Here is a 20,493-nt window from a genome sequence, read left to right as displayed (position 1 = left end):
GGATAGTAAGGCTGAAATAAATGTTAGTACATACTACATTGTTAACTTCTGTTATGAAAAAAAAAAAGTGTATAAAAAAAATTATGAAGTGAATTTAATGTAATAAAAAAAACGATATTAAAATTTTATAAAAAATATCTTTATAAACATTGATGTGTTATTATTTTTATTGGTTTAAATCTATAGTAAGAAGACTAATTTTAACTAACTGACGTTAAGTTAAGAGAAGTGTTTTTTTGTGGTATGAGCATAGGCATGCGCAGGCTTTGACCACAGGGGTGCCTTTAAAAAGGTCAGAACCAAAGATTCTTGTGTGATTATTCTTGAGATCTGAGCCACTTAGAAGGCTTTTTATCAAATTAAAGGTTTTGTATCCAGTATATTTTATTAATTATATCTTGTCTGATAAAAAATTAAATGTGTAAAAGGTTATGTAGGTACTTAGTTACTCAAAAATCCAATACGTAATTAGTATACAGTAGAAATCGTTTATACTTACATATTGGTGTAATGACCTTAGATTGAAAGTCCCTGAAAAATTCCTATATTACATGTACTAATTTGTATCAAATATTATGATGTCTGTATAATGGCTATACGGATGTTATGACAGTTATTTTTGGTTATATTGGAAAAATTTAGTTCAAAAACACATTTCGAAGAACTAGAAAGAAAATAGAGTGTGATTTTTATACAAAGTTCAATTTAAAATAACAGATATTTTAATAAAATGTTGTAAATTATTTAATTCTAAAATAATAATTTAATTAATTCATTTCAATGTTTTTCTCTTTACTTTTTTTCTATGTATATTGAAGTTACAATTTTTTTTCATCATTTTGATTATTATGACCTATTTTCCTTGGTCCCTTGAACTTCATTATAAACGATTTCTACTGTGTTTCTTAGTTTAAAATGTTTTTGTACTTTTAAGCTTATATCATTTAAAATTTATTTTTTCTACATCATGGAAAAATATTGAATTATGGGTATGGTTTAGCAGATCTCTATTTAATACTTATTATTTTGTAATTTTTATTTTATTTTTACATTGATCTCACAATATTTCATAAGACAATATTTTTATTATCATTATTAGATACAAATACATAATGTTAAAATTTGAGTAATGTAGATGAAAACCACATTTGCGTCAAGGAAGTATTGCAAAAGCAGTTCTGCGGTGTCATTGGTTACAACTGAAAACAAAAAGGTGAAAACCATAATATTATGTCAATAGCTTACAACTGGTTAGTGGTTCTCAATCTTTTTAGTTTTTATAAATGAGTACCACCTGCCTAATGATTGTAAGCCTTACAGTTTAAAAATTAAAAAATCCAATGAGGTTTTGAAGCCATGATTGGTGCTTCATTTGAGTACTGCCCATACCGTATAAAAAGCTCATCTATATAGTTTTGTCTGTAAATACCAGGAGGTCTAAAATTATAAAATTCATAATATTATTTAACAATTCAATACAAAATAATATGTTAATAATCACTAATCAGTGACATAATTATAATGAAGACGATAAAGAAAATAATTTAGTTATGGCTTTACAGATATCAGCTACTGCAGAGCAGTATTATAATTAAAAATAAAATATAAAAACAATGCATATTTATTTTTTAATAATTTATGCATAGAATTTATCTTAAAATAATTTAAAATTTTATTTCCCTCAAAACAATTCCGAATTATGCCACTGTAAGTTTATTTGTTTTATATCACCTAGCTGCTGCAAAATGACGAATCGCACTCGCTACATCATAATGTAGTTCTTCCACTAAATAAGAAACTACAAAAAATCCTGTTCGGTTAAATCCATGAGTACAATGAACACCTAATTAAGACAAATAATTATTTAATTTCATACAATATAATACATTATTATTATATTAATTAAAACAATTGGTTATACCAATATACTGTGAAAAATTGTTTTTTAGAAAATTTGAACATTTATTCACAAACAATTTAATTAATTTTGGATGAGGCAAATCTCCATGACCATCACAAGCTATTTTTTCATAAGCACATTCCATTTTTTCTATTTCAAATTTATCATAGTAACGTGTAGTATTTGTAAGATCAATCCATAAACCAATACTTTCCTATAAAAATTGTAAATACTTAAAAATTTAACATGAAACATAATAGATTAATGTTAATAATAGTAAAATTAGTACTTTTTTAAATTTGTTAAAATAATTAAAATCTTTTTTTTTTGGAATTCTAGAATAGTGATGTATAATCTATTTTATTCAGTGACAACTACGGTTTAAGATATATAGGTTAGTTATTGGTCATTCAAATTGTATTGACAGCTATGGTCAAAACTTGTTACGGGTTAATGCACAATTTCCCCACATCTGTAGAGCGCTAGTATTAAGTAGGATCATAAAGTATATTATATTATTAGATACCTATATTATTATTTGATAATTTGTTATTGTCATTTCCTAATTTGGCTAATTTCCTATTGTGATTTGCGATTGCCTGTAGGTAATTATTTTATTTCTAGTGATATCATTGTTATAATAATTTTAATTAATAAGGATAAATAACAAAGTTTTCTATTTTTCATACTTTCATACCATATAAATTAGATTTAAGAAAATACAACATAAAAATTATATTAATAAAGCAAATTAGCCAAAAATGACACCAAAACTTAAAAAAAATAGCACTAAAAGCTAAAAATCCATTAAATATGCAAAAAATAGCAAAATAAAATTTCATATTTGGAGCCTCTGGTGCACAAAACAAATGTATGGATTACTCTGCTAGTTTTATTTGTATCTAATAAAAATTAGCAAATACTGTAAAATTTGAACCTTGATAATAATATTATATAATTTTAATAAAAATAAATACTACAATTAAATTTTATAATAACAATTAAAGGCTTATACTAGGTAGGTATATGGACTCATGGTAGGTAGATATATAATTTTGAACAACTAGAGTTAATTAAATTTTTCTGCTTTGCATTTTAGTTTCATATTTAAGTATAACATTATAGAGGTGTGTAATTTTGAACTTGTTAATGCAAAATTTATTTAATAATTAGAGTTAGGATGTTGATGACTTTTGTATTTTTTCCCCTTTGATTCTATGTAATGCTATCTTAGCTAAAAATTTGATTCGTGCTCATTCGTGAAAATTTGTTAAACATTAAAAAAAAATAATTTTAATATTATTATTGTCTGGGTTTTGGTGTTATACATTGATAAGACAAGTACTCTTTCAGACATACTCCAATCATACACGTATTCATTTTTTTTATTTTTTTTTTAATAATTTTAAATAATGTTTAAAATGTAAATGTATACTGTTGTTTATTAATATTATAATTCATATTTTAAAATAATATTATGCCCATATCTCAAATAAAAATTATTATTAATAAATACATTTTTTTCACTTATTTTGATTTTTTAGATCATTTTTAAGTTCATGTTTTGAAGTTTTTAGGGCATTTTTGCATTTTTTTTGTTTTAGGATATTTTTGAGTTTTTTTAAATAGATAATCACATACATACTCAATTATAGCCGTTTAATGTCATTCATAAAATATCTATAATAATGTAGGTAATTGGCTGGGCTTAAGATTATTTAAAAAGTTTTGAAGATGATAGGATGTTTTTAAACCATCTTTTAATAATATATATCAACATAATAGATATCTGAATAAATATATTTATATTTATTATTTGATTTGTATATTCATTTATATTATATTTATTCAGATATTAAATGTATGATCATAAATTCTATCATATATGATACAGATACACTATTAATAAAATATAGCCCTACTTACTACTTGCGCTTTACGCATGTGATGAAAATATGAGCTACTGAACCGTAACACAATCGGACCGTAAAGCAGGCCGGCGATAGCTAACATGTATATCTAAAACCGTGATAACAACCAAAATTTTAGATTTTGATAAAAGAGATCTCCTTTCTAATAATAAAAATGATAGTAAATATTTTATAGAAAAAAAAAACAGAATAATAAGTATTAAGTACATTAATTATAATTTATTTTAAAAATAATAAAATTTCAAAATACTTTAACTTAAAAGAGAGACTAACGCTTAGTATTTGTCTTAATTATTTCCATGTTATATTTTGTACTTGTAACTGCAACTTGTAATTTTGACATTCTACCTTGGTAGATATTTATTTTATGTAATGATGAACAGAAAATGTGATTTCATTCAAATAAATTGATCTAATAGAATTAGAGATATTAATGCTTGTTTTAAGAACTTATCACATGTTTTCATTAAATGTGTTAAATAGATTTTTATTTAATGAATAGTTTATTAGATAATCATTGCATATTTTTAAAATTAAATTTGGATTTGCCTAATTAATATAAAAAATACACTTTTTCAAAAAATTCAATAAACCAAAATATGTTTTATTTAGTGTTAAATCTTTGATGACCCATACTAAACATTGAACATTCATGACCCCAGGTTGCACAACACTATTAACAATTGACTTAGAGTACTGATAGTAATTTTTAAAAGTAGGATGTAATATTTGAATACATATACAGGGTCAGAAAGATATTTGGTGATATTTTTTTTCCCAAAAAATATAAATATCTAAGCGGCCCACAATAAGTTTTTATTTAAATAAATATATCTAATCACTTTTGGTATTTAAGGACCAAAACCATTATTCTATTTATCCTAGTAAAGTAGTATATTAATCAAGAAACAAATGCAATACAGAAAGTTATAAAATCATAAATTATCGGCATAATTTCATATGTACCTAGTTAAATACAGAAATACAATGCATAACATCTACAAATGAATAAATAAGAATATTTCAAAAAGTTAATTTTAGAACATTCAATACTTAATAGATATATATTTTATGAAGATACTTTTATGTTTTGATTGTTTGATAACTTCATCAGAATCTATATTATTGAGAAGGTATTATATACATTATACATATTATAGAAAGCCATAAACATAACAATTTCTAAATTCATCCACTATGCTTTGCAAGTGAGTTTGGTGAGTTTGAATAAAGGGCAATATTAAAAATAAGCAATTTGAATAATATTTAAAAGAATTACTCAGCTTAAAAAGACACTTACACATTTTAATTAATGATATGCATATTAATAAAGTGTGTACTTCATTAAAATATAAAAGGAGTAAACAACACAACTTTTCACATTGTTTTGTTCACAAAAATTGTTGTTAATATTTGTATCATCAGTATTGGAGGTTTTTTTCTGTCATAAAAATTATAGTTTTCTATACATACTATATATTATGTAATGATTTTTAACTTTAATCCAGCTCAATAGGAAATATTCTGATAAGCCAATTGACGATTATAGATGTTTAATACTTAGTATAATGGGACAAATCCTTAAAATAATATTTATTTACAAATTTCTAGATAAATAACCAATAAAATAAAGATATAATTAATTAACATTGTATTTAAAAAATAAACAAATTTTGTCTATTAAAAATGAATAGATAAGTTGTTGGAATAATATAATTTTGTATTAAAGTAAGGTAATACCTGATATGAGAACATATGTTGAAATACCATTTGTGGATTGAATCTCTTATGGAATGCTATTGTACTGTTATATTTATAATCTAATGGTGTTTTAAATACCACAAATGAATTAGCTATACCTGAAGTAGCTATAGGAGGGCAATTCATCCAATCATTAGGAATTCGATTTTGTTTTCTTTTACCCTGATCAGATCTATAATGACCATAGCGATTGACTCCTGCAAAAACCAGTATTTAATTTATTTATAAACTTTTAACATATTTCAGTCATAAATTTAATATTGTTCAAATCTATCTTATATAAAACACTATAATATATTTGTACTAATATTGTTCTTACCTGACATTGAAATGTTTCTTTGTAGTACAAGTGGGGTAGTCGGTAAGTACCAAGTAATTATATTTTAATAGATATTTCACTCAGATTTAAAGATCTTTAATATCTATAATGTTAGGTATCACAGAATAGTAGAATAATCATGTTTTCATAATCATTATTTTTATCTATACTGAATTCCGTGATTGATATTACCATTGATTATAAATTATATATAAATTATACATGGCTATTTAGCCATGTAAATTATAGATATCATGAACATTGACCACAGCTGATATATAATAATAATAAATAATATAAAATAACAATATGTTATTATAAATATTATGTTGTATTATATTATGTTTGTGATACCGACACATTGTCTATTGATAAGACCGACGGTTCAAAACAAACTATTATCATGGTTCATTCCATAAGAAATACATGGGTCGAAAAAGATGTTTGAAAAAAATTGATTTGAAGTGCATTTGTATTTTTCTCAAAGTTCCAACTATTAAAAACATGTTCTTTACAAGTTTATACTTATAAACCGACCAAAAGTATGAAGCTAAACCTTTTTTTTCGTCAATACAAACAAATTTTAGTACCTATATTTATTTTGACAATACTTAATACTTATATATATATATATTTATTTATTTGCTGTGTTTTTTTTTTTTTGAGCCATTTGCTTGCCCATTGCTTTGTTTCGGCGGTCATTCGTGTGTCAATAAAATATGAAATATCAGTATTAACATTTCAATTTGACTTCAAACAGCATTATCAAGCTTTCATCTATTGTTAGTTTTATTAATGACAATAAATATTTTCTAACGGAGAAAATTCGTTTGAATCGGGTTATGTAGCAAACTAAGCAAACTTTAAATACTTGCCTGAAAATAGAATTTTAAAAGGTCAAGTGCATGCTAGTGTGAAAAACAAATTATATAATGCCTAGGTAAATTAAAATTCTTTTATGTTACCTACTATATTATTTTATTATATACACATAATATATTATTATTATTTACACGACGGAGTACTTAACTATAGTACACTGTGGTGTGTATGGGCATGGACGTAATAACATGCACTCAGCCCTGTTATCTTTAGATAGCTGAATTCAGTCGACAATACTCACCAACAATATTAATTGCAAATTAATTTCTAGTCAACCTGTAAACTTATTATTTATTACAGAGATGTAGGTATAAAATGTAAAAAACGAATAATTTATATCTTTTTATATACTTTTTTTTTTATTGAAGCAAAAATAAAAATACCACACCTTCCCAAAACCTGATTTTCCCATAATGATGCATAATATGTACTAAATATCTATAAGATGGCCCAACGATTAAAAACTAATTTCATGATTGCATTACCATCAATAACACGTATAATGTAAATTTTGTGTTATTGTCTTCAGTTGAATAATAAAATTCAATACGCCAAATTCATTTTATAATATTCACATGAGTTGGTGTGCAAAATAAAAATATTATGTTATAATATATTACATAGTAATATAGTATATTCATTATGTTAGGTATTGATAATAACATTATTGTTATAATTTTAACTCAATTTTAAAGTATCAATTTTGCAGCCGATCGGATCAACGCCCTTTTGGTCTGACGGCGGCTTTTTCTCGTATTTTAATTTGACAATAATACACGTCATGTTATCGACACCTTTTGAACGGCGTTCAGCCGAGAAACATTTGCTGAGTAACTGAAAGAAACGGTTGATCGTTATTCGATACAATACATAATAAAATGTTCTATAAGTTTTATAATAAATTGTGTTTTCCTTACATTTTCACAAATCGACGATAATTTTATATCAGGTTCTTGAATGTAATTTGATATAAAATCCACAGTAGACTGACTACTTAACGAGTCCCATATTCCATCACACCCTAACACGATAAAATCGCCATCGTATGCGTTTAATAATCTCGCCTGTACGTCAGGTAGAGCGATGACAACTTGTTCCGTAATTGGGAGCATAGTGTTTTGCTTATACATGTAATCACCTATAATGAAGTGATTAAAGTATTAGACATTGTTTATCAGATTTTATCGAGTCGTTTATGAAATGTGCATTTAAAACTGTTACCGAAAGCTCGGGACAAATTAAGATCGCGATTGATTCGTCCATCGAATGTAACTCTTGCTCCAGCCAAACGAATTCTCGACAACTCTGGTTCGTTTCTAGGCTTATGGTCCTTTGACATATCAATGGCTTTAGTACCGTGAACAGCAACGACACACCTAGAATCCCCGATGTTAGCCACATAAAGCTTTTTCTTGTCTACTAATAGGGCCACGACTGCTGTGCAACCACTGTAAAAACCGTACTGTGAAAATAACAAAAATGATAAAGGTACTGTTAATAAAATAAAAAAAAAAAATAGGTAAAATGAAGAAATTTTAATACAAATATTGTATCAAATACATAATTTAATAAATTGATTTTAATGCTATGCTATACTAAAATAAAAAAATATTTATTTGCAGTATATTTATAAGTAGGTACTTTTTATGCGTGTATAAATAATAATAATAAACAGACCCAATAAGTGTATATAAAACAAAATTAAATTTATTTATCTATTCATTGAATAAATTTCGCTAAAATGAATAATTCCTTTAATGGTATAATAAATATCCTACGTACTAGTCGTACAACATATAATATAATATGATTATACAAAATATATTATTGTTAGTAACATTGATCGCAATTACCTTTACTCTATAGGTATACCTACCATTTTATTTATGTCATCTTCATGTTTATCGTTCTCATCGTTGCCGTCTATAATTGAAACAGAAAATGTAAAAAGTTGTATAATAATATATGTATGAATCTATTTGTTAAATAATTAGGCTAGAGTTAGAAGAGCTCAAAATATTATAAGTTTTTATGATTTTAATTGTTTAAAAAAAGAATAATATGATTGATTTTTATTGATATTGATTCGGCTTTTGTCTACATCGCAAGCAAAATGGATATTGTCGTAGTTTAAATATTATAATATAAGTCAATAGTCATAATTTCATTACTTGCATATATTTTGTAAACTTACCACCTGCATCCGCTGAATCATTTGGTTGAGCTAGAACTTTCATTCTACTCAAAGCAGTTTTAGAGCGTAAATACGCGTCGAAATCCAAATACGCGTTTTTTAGAGCATTTTCGTAATCGCCGACGTTAAAAGATTGGTTTTTTATCATATCAGGCAACTGTTCAACCGCCAATCTAGCTACTTCAGCACCACCGTGTCCGTCAAATACTCCAAAAAGCGACATGTTTTTATCGAAGTCAAGTAGACTGAAGTGTGCATCCTTAAACATAATTATATAACAAAAACGGACATATTATATTGTACTATTGTAGACATATAATTGTAATAATTTAGGTATTTAATTATGATGTATTATTATAAATGTTCGTAATAATTCGTGAAACCATAATAATAGATTATATTATAGATTATCACATACAAATCTGTACTCGTTCACATCGCATAATATTACGCATATAATATATATATAATAATATTATATAATTATTTAAGAACATTAGAACACTATCTATTTGACATAATATGAATAATGAATAGTTTATTTAGAATAATATGTGATATTTGAGTGTTAATTTATAAAAGTTGCACATTTTATTTTTTGAATTTAAAAAACACTTGTATACAACCAATACGATTAAAAGTGAGTGTGTCAAAGATAGTTATAGACAAGTCAATATAATAATAGTCCAAAATGGTTTGATAGTAATAATATATTACTTAGTATATCGCAAGTTTTTGGTTAAATAAAAATACTATACGTAACTATATTACACCAGCTGGAGCATCACCAAAAGTTATGATTTCGAGGGAAAACCCTTAAACCACGAGTGTTAAAAACTTTTCAGAAACCCAAAGTATTCTGTTTGTATTGTTATGTGTCGATCGATTACCAAAAAGCGAATGACGTTGACAAAAAGTGGAGATTAAATATATATAGACAATAGAGTTAAACTAATAATGAACTTACTACGAAATAAAATATCAAGTGTTGCAAGGACATAAAAATCAGACCTAAGTAAAATCATAATAATATAGTGAAACCTTCCTATAGTAGACACCACAAGAAATTAAAATAATGCCACTATTAAATAGTGTTGTCTATCTGGACGGAACTTTCCAACAGCTGCGTCAGAATTGCATGCCATTTCTTAAAGGGGTCTATCCGAATTGCATGCCACCTCATAGAGACGTCTAGTCTGTTTGAATTGCATGCCGTGTATCGACAACAGTTAATTTATTCTTATTTTTTAATTCTACAATGCGTACAACTAATGTTTGTGAATCATTTCGTTCCAAACTCATAGGCGTGTGCAGACTTAGACCGCAAGGGAGCCCTTAAAAAAGTCCGAACCAAAGATTCTTGTATGATGCGATAACTAATTAATACTTTATCACATTAATTTTATATTTATACTATTAGATTAAAACTGGCTTCACTTTTTTCATGTAAAATGTAAAAATTTCACTATCTAGTATAATATAGATATCTATGCAATTATTAAAGAAAAAGCCAGAGGCCGCAGAGAGGAGCATGCCCCCCCCCCTGCGCACGCCTATGTCCAAACTGAATATAGCAAGTTTTACTCACCAAATCCTAGTATATTTCAATTAATCGATGTTTTAAAGCAAGTACATTATGTTACATATGTAGAAATACGTAATTAAAATTTAAATAATAGAAGTCGAGAAATATTCGAAAAAGAAAAATTTATAAGTTCTGTATAGTGATAAAATAAATAAAATAATACGCTTTTTCAAATTTCTAATGTATGATTATAAATATGACTATATGAAGTCTATATTATAGACAATATAATTATTATTTAAAAAGCCAGACTAAATTTTTTATTATTATTATTTATTTGCTTCAATTTTCAAATATACTATATACAAACGTAAAATACATTCACTTTATTATAAAGTACTAAACTACAAACGTTTTATTTAATATTTGATTGTCATATTTTACAGTGTAACCTTCTTCAATATTATATATTTTACTGTAATGTTACAAAAGCTTGTTCTTTCAGTGGAAAAATAAATTAAATTATTTAATTTAATAAAAATTAAGCAGGGCATGCAATTCGGACATTCCAATTTATGTTTATTTTTTTGGCATGCAATTCGGATGCACCGTTTTCAAATGGATATTTGCGCTTGGGAATTAAAAAGCGTATTAGTTGTTCAGAAGGGTGTCCCCGAAAAAATTTCCACTGTAGTCTAGAGTAATGGTACTTGGAGCTCAGTGACTATTATGATACATCTGGATAAGCTGTAATTCGGACTTCCTAATATATTTTAGTGCCTCCATTGTCATTGTTCCTAGATTGAATTCAATTTGTAACTTTTATAGTAATATTATTATTATTTGAAATATTGGATTGTTTCTAAAATTAATTAATTTATTACGATTGATAACTATAATATTAATCATTGTTTTAATTCAATATCTTTTGTTGTAAATTTTTATTCATAATTACTTTTTACTAGATAAGGTGGAATAAACATGTTTACGTCTTTATTAATACGTTTTGGTGGAATGTAGGTGAGTCCGTAACAATACCCCCACCTACCAGCCACCATCACTAATTTTTTGCTAATATTTAAATAATACATAATAATTAATTCTTATACATAAATATTGTGCTGTATTATATATTACTTCTTGTCGGACACGCCAACCCTGCATGGAACTGACCCCACACACCAATGTGTCGTCTTCCATGTCTTCTGAGACTTTTTCGGTAACCGGATTGTCCAGATAAGTACCCATGACCGTAAAATATGTGGAAACGAAAGATATTATTAAATTGTACAATAACAATAATAACGATAATAACAGTACGTGGGTATTGAGCGTACGACCAGTAAGAACGTTAGTCACCCTGTATCGAATGACAACAACTGAAATCATGACGACGATCGCAATGCGGGCAGCTGAATTTTTATCCGGCAACGAGATGAGTAATACTGCCAGAGGGGATATTGTGGTGCAGTCCGGCAGTCGGTCCAGGTAGTGCAACACTCAACATTACAGGCGTAGGCATATAGATAATACTCAAAAATATCGATAATTCACGTTTTCGTTTGTATTAAAGTAGAATTACAAGAGGGAGAGAATATGAAAAAAAAACCCTAATCTGATGCATTATCATAATACATTATATATTATACCATTTAGTTGGGTTACGTAATATGACCGAGTCATATATCATTGTTGTTTTTTTTCTGGTCTTAGAGAGAATACGGTTTCTACCTGAAGACCGTACTCTTACAGTTCATTATTTATTCTAAGCGCGTTGCATATAACATATTATGAACACGGAACACCGACGTCAAAATAGTTTAAAGACGTGAAAAAAACCGGTTCCATTCAAAACTGTGGGAATTCGGGATCGCCGGCTGCAGTTGCTGGAGATTTGAACTGGTTATGGTGCGTGTGTATAATATTGTTATTATTATGCAATATCGTGTTTTATTATAATCGTGGATAATAAAATATCCGTGTCACCTATGTGATCCTTATATTTATAAAAGTCGTAGCTATATGATATGACAATATTAATTAATTGTACACGAGTATTCGAACGAATAAAATAAATGGTGCTTACATAGTATCTACCTACAAATAATTTAATACTATTACTGAATAATAAAGAATTTAATATAAAATAAAAAATATACATTTAATCAATGTCGATGGTTTGGGATTTATTGATCCAACCTAAACTATTTTATTAGTTATTACTTATCAGGAAAAATTAACTTTATATTGATTCCGTAGGCCACTGTTTATAATATCTACTGCTGTACACGAACTGCATCCCGAAATAAAAAAATCTGATAAGTGTGTGCAAGAATAGCGTTTGTATTGGAAATTATATTTTTATAAAATATATAATATAAAGTTTTATATCATGTACTTCTGTTGTTCCATTTCAGTATAAAATTTTATTTTATCTTATTTAATTTTAACTTTAGTACTTCACTCAAAATATTGTATCAATTTTTAGTAATAAATCGTTGTTAACAATTCTAAGTCAGTATAAAATAGGAAGGATACAATTCGTACGTGTTGTTGAGGTTAAAGATCACCTGGACCCAATTCGTGAAAAGCGATATTTTTTTATAGAAAATGTAATCTACCGGATGCTGGTCATAATATCCATGTATCATGTATGCGGATTCCGCACAGATAAAAATTATAGAATAATTATTACGATTTTAATTAAGAAATTAATACATACGCAACACGTGATAAACATAGAGCACTTTTGTGAACTAGATCGGTACAGATTATAGTAACTAGGTAAGAAGTAATATGAAAAAAGTCCATTTAAACAAGCGGTACAGATAATATGAGAATAAATATAAAATATAACATAATCGACTTAACGATATTAAGATATATCACAATCACAGTCACAGTCATAATAATTGTGATGTATAATATCTAGATTTTAGACATTAATACTTATAGGCATTTCTACGTACGCAATTTATGTCAGAGATATTAATAAACAGTTTGTGATTTTTTTTTATCGTATACGATGTAACACTCATTATTGAAATTTTTTTTATTTTTTTTTTTTAGTTACATAACTTTAAAATATTAAAAGTGTCTAATATAATACATTTTTTACTATTTTTATCGCAATAATTTTTAAATTATTTAATAAAATCTGTAATACTCAGTGAATCGATAGGTACTTTATATGAATAACATATACAATACAATAGCCACGGAATCAATATATACATAGGTACCTATTATAAACATTAGCTGGCAAGATTAATAGGCCGCGGAGTCGACACTAAATTGGTGGAATGTTCGCCCTCGATTTTTGATCAAACAAAATTGATAAAACAATTTATCGCTGCGCGAAGTCTAAGAAACTAAGAAAGTTATAGGTTTTTACTGACCGACGTATCTGCACATGTTTGACGTATACATAGACCCAAACATGTACAAATTGTAAATTACTCTGCTTGTGACCATCACGGCATCACTTATTATTTAACATTTATAAACTAAACAATAATTTTAATTTTTAACCCACTTGTAATACGTAATAATGTTATGTCATATGAAATAATATTTCTGTATAGTAGCGTTTCTTAAACTTTTTTATCCGTGGAACCCTTTTTTGTGTGTGTTTTTTTAAATTTTAGCTATTTTTATTTAACTTTCAACAATTATGTAACAATTATTACAGTCTGATAATTAGAATCCCTACTCTGTTTCAAAAGTTGTAATGCGTAAAACATTTTTTCCCCTTTAGCTGCTACTAATTTTTAGCTAGATTTTTAAAAGTAATTTTTTTGAAAATGTTTAAAAAAGCGCTCAAGTTTCTTGGAACCCTGAAATGATCTTCGCGGAACACAGTTTAAGAAACGCTGCTGTATATAAATGGAAAGGAAAATAGAGTTCTATATTACCTATACATTAGGTATACTTTTTGATATTCTTAATTTGTATGTCCGCTAATAAGAATCTACTTCAATATTGAGGATGTTAAGATTTGATAGATTATTACTAACTAAATAAAATATTATTTAGCCCGCTGTTTATGATATTGTGGAAGACAATGTTAAGTACCTAAAACCTTATAATTACGTGTTTCGTGTTTCATGTATGTTGTTACAAGTTAATGGAAACGGTGCGTTACTTCATTGTGTACGTACGTCGCCATATTCCTTACTTCGCGCGCCATTGATATACCCATATATCTATGTTAATCAGAGGTGAATTCTCCAGGCATGCTCAGTATTTTTATAAATAAAAACATTATTAATCAAAATACAAAAATTATTTTATTATCAATAATATATAACGTATTTTAAAAGAAATAAAATGTGTTACATTAATTCATTTATTTCTATTATATTTAGGTAAGTATCTGTGTTTATCTTTATTCTAACATTTGTCATTTAATGCAGAGCATGCGATAGATATGTGTGCAAGCTATACGACCTTTGTTATCACTGTAAAAAAAAACCAGTTACCTCTCTACTAGCAGCCGCGAATTTATCACCCGGAGCATGCTTATTCTGTTGCGCTTCGTCAACGTAATTTATAAAATTTACATATACGAGAATGACAATTTTTTTTTATTTTAGTTAAAAAAATTAGTCAAGTCTCAATTAAATTATTAAAGTATTATTTAAGTAACTACTATTGTATATGATATATATTAAATTAAAGTCTTATTTATAATTTAATATATATTTGAGTATTATTTATTAATTATAAGTTAAATAGAACTATAATACTGATAAATGAGCATGCCCATTCATTAGAGTCAGCATTTGCCACTGAATTGTTAATATACTAAACGACTTCTTACTCGTAAAATTAAATGATATTTTATAATTTATTGTATTATGCGAGTACATTATTTTTATCTCGTGGCCCTTTTACTATAGATTTACCTATGTCACAATGAGGGAAATACGTCGGCTATTATTATTCTGTCGGGTTGGTTAAAAATGTGTGCTGTGCCCACCAGACACAATACTATACTGTGCACACCTATGTCTATATCTCCCCCCTTTCTCTATCATTCTCTTTCTCTCTATGTATATATATATATATTATACATCAGTAAAAACAAACTATAAGCCATCGGTAGATTGGAAACGAACAAACGATTGTAAGTGACAGTGAATGAGTTAAGTGCACCGTAGCGTTCACCGGACACACATAATCGCCTTTACCTATTTATCTCCTTTTCTTCTCGTCTGACGCACGATAAAAACATGTACGATATATCTACATAATATATTATAATATAATGTAACATGAGGCTCGTATGAGATTTCAGGTCTACCTAATATTATAACTAAGTATTGTTTTATTAAAACATTTGATCGACAAAGAATTTGGAATGAGACCCTCGTCACAGTCGTTCCATTAGCATAATAATAATTTACATTTCGTTATCGGTTATAATACCTATGACGACGATGTTAATAATAATAATATTCTGAACTCGGAAAACACCGAAAAACCGCTCAGGACGCAATTAAAATTCCTTGTTGCATAACACGGCCGTTACAATAAATTATAATACATAGGTATATATTATTACGTAACCATCGAACGCTTTCCATGTAAGCCACATCCAAGTGGAATATATTAAGTATAATAATATTACTTAGAAGGTAAATTATTAAACACGTGGCATTCAAGCCATTTTTAATGGCCGATTCAGTTAGATTAGCGTGTCACAAAAGCAGCGACGGGTCCGTTGACCCACGAATTTTAGTGACATTATGTTTATAGGTGTAGCTATTGTAGGTAGGTATATGTAGAGAGCCTATATAATAATATAATATATATATTATTATATATAGGCATTCTAGGTATATGTATAATTAATATATTATCATAAATTTCAATACTATTACGTAAGCAATAGATTATTTTACGATTCATGTGAAATATAAATATTATACATTCAATGAAGATTGTAATTATTTTTGATTGGCGTTTAACCTTTATGTTCCTATTGGCTATTTCTTATTAGATTCATGCGAGCAGGTAAACGATCAATAACTGGTCGCCGGAAAATTAGACCCAACGCAAAAACCGGTAAATCACAATTCCGTACAGTTTACCTTTTTAGGAACACGTTTTGTATTTGTTCGATTTTGATCGAACAATGGATTATCAAAATGACCACCAAAAACCACTGGATTACGTACAGTTTTCTGGGAAATGTTGCTAATTATTCTTTATTATTATCTAATTTTCTTAAATATAATAACGTTATAAAAAATTTTTTACCAACTACAATCTTCTATACAATAAAAATTATAATAATAATATAATAATAATTTGATAACTATTGGTACTTGTTATAAATACTTGACAAATATTTTATTATATTTTGATGAATCAAATATTCGTCGTATTCGTCGATTGTATGATATAAACGTTGCTTGTCTGCTAAGACCATTTGACTAAGTCCTCTAGATGCAGATCTTATTTTTGTATGAAAAAAACGAAGTCAAAAAATCAAATGTCAAATACCTACCTACCTACGTAACTCTATAATTTTGTTCTATTGTGTTTATTAAAATTTTCTTTGATGATGGTATAGCTGTTGGTTTTTGTCGAACCACACGTGAACTGTCTAGGTTTGCGCTTAGAAAATTCAATACCTATTTCACGAAGACACCTGCCGTCGGGTTATATTTATTTTATTTTATTTTTTTATTTTTATAGAATATACGCCGTGAGGCATTATATGTCAAGTGTCAGCGGTTATCACTGTTGCGTTAAAAAAAACTCAACATTACGCAGAGACGCCAGGTGGTCGGCGCCGCCGATCACTGTCATCGCCGGCACGGGGGGTCGTTGCTTACGAATTTTTCATTCTGCTGGCGTTTTCTAGATTTTTCTTAATTTATAAGTAATAACTAATAACCATCTAATTTGTATTAGTAATCCGGTATATTATGTGCCGTTTTAGCTCATTCTGACATTCAATTTTATTTCGTGAGCGATTGTAAACTTCGCCAGAATACCGTTCAAGATAAAAAGGTAATAAAAGGTCTAATGTAAATTCTGTCACTATATGACAGTGTTACAGGATGCTGTAAATAGGTACCTCAATGGAGTAATACAAGACTCAGAATATTTACAAATTGTATCACATCATTTTAGTTAACATACGGGACATAACTATATATTTTTGGATTATTAGGTATAACGATTATTATTATGATTTTTTTACTATGATTTAAATATTTGATGTGAACGATATGATATTTTATTAAATATATTTTTAAATAATATATCATATTAATTTTATACTACTACTGGATTTTCTTCACTGGCGGAGTTAACATGCGCCCTGTTTCGCGCATAAGAATATTACGATATAATAATCATTAATCGTTTTAACCGAACACGTGTTTATAGTCACCAAAAGAATAGATCGATTGATTGATTTTGCATAATATGTTATTGAACCTTATTGTAACCGGTGCATGTCACCGTGTATAAGACCCACGCTCAACTTAATAGTATATTTAGTATAATATACTTGATAATACTTAGCTTCGACCGCTCAGTCAGTCAGCCGGCGGGATGAGGCAAGTAGACCAATTGTACCTACGCCTCCCCCTCTATAATAAATTCTATCTAAAACTGTCTCTTGTCAATTTCTAAGCCTTCCACTATTATCATTAAATTGCCAATTACAAATTCTGCATAATATAGTTACATATTAGCATATTACACACATGTATTACAAATTCTAATATATCGAATAGGTTAAATTTAACATATTTTATTTATTTATTATATAATTTTGTGAATTTTCAATATGTTTTCTTCCCTATTATAAAGTTGTTTTATTACCTACTTTTTTTCGAAAGACGCTGTTAATATACGTATCAAGTAGTACCGAATGTTTGATTATGCCGTTATACGTTTTGTATATTGTATATACAGGTAGAAAATAATAATCCGTTGGAATAAATAGACATAATGTTTATTCTTATTTTCTCGGGTACGATTATAATGAGTCTGAATAATTTGATTCAATAAAGGAGTTTGGTTTTTATTATTATACACTTTTTAGTATTATAGATATGTTATCTTGAATGAAATTCAGTGATCAAACGGCGTTTTAAATAAGTTATTTAACTAAACATCATTGACGCGGACGCTGTATTTGGTTTATAAAGACATAATAGGCTTGGTGGTTAAAATAAATTATTTTGTCTTAAAATTATATCCTATGATCATATATTTTGTAATCTCATAGTTGAATTATCGTATCTTTGCATGGTTTTCAATTTTTAGGGTGTGTAATAATACCTATAATAAGCTGGAACTTTGCATCCGTAGATTGTTTCAATAGGAGCGAACTGTTTACTACATTTTTTAGACATATACGGATGAACCGACACGCATACGGCATATATATCGTTATTAGATAATAGACTAATCAGTGCATGTTATATGTGCAAAAATGCTCTCCAAAATTTACCACCCCTACAAATTTACCACTCGGGGCCCAAGCCCCCCTATACTTCCTAAATACATCACTCGTATGCTCGTATGTGTTTTTAATAAATATGGAAACAGCGGTTGAAGTCCTTATAGAATGACAAAAGGTCTTCTTGAAGAAATAATTGTCAATAATTATGAATTACCAAGTGGTTTTGTAGATTTATTTATAATTTAATAAAAGCTTTTAAACTATGATTTTTAGCTTTTCCGTAACGAAAGTTAATTGAAATTACACATATTTCTATGACTATGATAATTATTTTGGTGGAAAGGTTAGGTTAATTATAATTATAATTTACATAATAATTTATTTTAATATTGGTGGCAATACAGACAAATTCTATTAAAGGTAATTAATTAATTAAATTTTAATGGACTACCATTACTACCAACTCTAAAGAGTAAAGACTATTAAGAAATATGTTGGTACCTACACTATATCTTTAGACATGTTATTGTAAGTACCTAATAATGTATCATACTTTTATGAGTAACTATCCAAGTTAAGATAGAGTTGAAATAGTAATAAACAATACATGGATAAAGTTAAATTAATTAGTGTTGAGGTAGAAATTAAATTAGACACTGGAAGCTAACTGAATAGAATATAGAAAAAAAATTTAATTTTTGTTATTATATATTATACCGATGTATTGTATAATAATATATAGTTACAATAAACAAATAAAATATTATACTTATTAAATACTAATGAAATATGTCTTATGTATGTTTTGTTATATGTAACACTATAATATGTTTGCGCCCAGAGTGCAATAAGCCGTGATAGGAGAAGTTGCGTCTACCACTTCAACTACTCGCCTAACTTGCCTGCAATATAGATCAGCGGCCTTTATACGTACACCGGCCGACACCCACATCCGTTTTGTTTATTTATTTTATTTTTCATTTATTAATATACTTTTATGTAAGCTTTGTTTTAATTATTTTATTTGTCAGAGTTTGTAAAACTGTGAGTCAAACCATTAGGGGGTCGAGAGAAGTTTTTTAATTATATAGAATGTGAGAAATTTATATATAAGTTTTAAAATTCTTTAGAGTATTGACTATGGATTATAGAACTATAGAAGTATAGAGGGTCGCGATAGATTTTTGGTAGAAAATTTGAGTCCTTAAAAAGATTGAGAACCACTGCCATAGCCCATAGGTATAAGTTTTTATATAGTTGGTTGCTGAAAAACCTGTCGTGTTTTCCGTTCCGTCTTCGGCGATCTCTTTTTATATTACAATATATAGTTAAAATGTGCGCACGGGTTTTTATTTTATTGAGCCAAAAGGGCCGTACCCTTATTATACTTTATATTTAAGTTAACATTTTTTAAGCAGTTACCTATTTGTTCATTAGTCTAAGTATAAATACAAATAGATACATACACACATACACACACCATCTACACACTAATTCTCACAGGATTTGCTCGGGCCTCGGGTACCCTATCCACCTCCTGTTGAGTGCTA

The 20,493-nt window shown here is 27.6% G+C and overlaps 2 protein-coding genes across 2 annotated transcripts; both read right to left on the bottom strand.

Annotated features, from left to right (window-relative positions):
- Positions 1-1,037: 1,037 nt before the first annotated feature.
- Positions 1,038-5,918, bottom strand: LOC114127742 (mRNA-capping enzyme-like). Its single transcript, XM_050207240.1, has 7 exons — positions 5,912-5,918; positions 5,572-5,789; positions 3,827-3,919; positions 1,922-2,114; positions 1,732-1,843; positions 1,319-1,437; positions 1,038-1,199 (listed from the first exon to the last, which is right to left on the bottom strand). Exons 1-6 carry the CDS (start codon positions 5,916-5,918, stop codon positions 1,329-1,331), a joined length of 732 nt encoding a protein of 243 aa, XP_050063197.1. The 3' UTR covers positions 1,038-1,199; positions 1,319-1,328.
- A 1,207-nt stretch (positions 5,919-7,125) lies between these two features.
- LOC114127741 (probable protein phosphatase CG10417) lies at positions 7,126-13,513 on the bottom strand. Its single transcript, XM_027992062.2, has 6 exons — positions 11,650-13,513; positions 8,988-9,246; positions 8,670-8,716; positions 8,015-8,255; positions 7,711-7,931; positions 7,126-7,627 (listed from the first exon to the last, which is right to left on the bottom strand). The coding sequence occupies exons 1-6, from the start codon at positions 11,899-11,901 to the stop codon at positions 7,472-7,474; spliced, it is 1,176 nt and encodes a 391-aa protein (XP_027847863.2). The 5' UTR covers positions 11,902-13,513; the 3' UTR covers positions 7,126-7,471.
- Between the last annotated feature and the right edge of the window lie 6,980 nt (positions 13,514-20,493).

Source organism: Aphis gossypii, chromosome X, assembly GCF_020184175.1.
Source record: "Aphis gossypii isolate Hap1 chromosome X, ASM2018417v2, whole genome shotgun sequence".
Taxonomy (NCBI): domain Eukaryota; kingdom Metazoa; phylum Arthropoda; class Insecta; order Hemiptera; family Aphididae; genus Aphis; species Aphis gossypii.
Note: the sequence above shows the minus strand (reverse complement) of the source record. Positions and strands in the feature narration are given on the sequence as shown.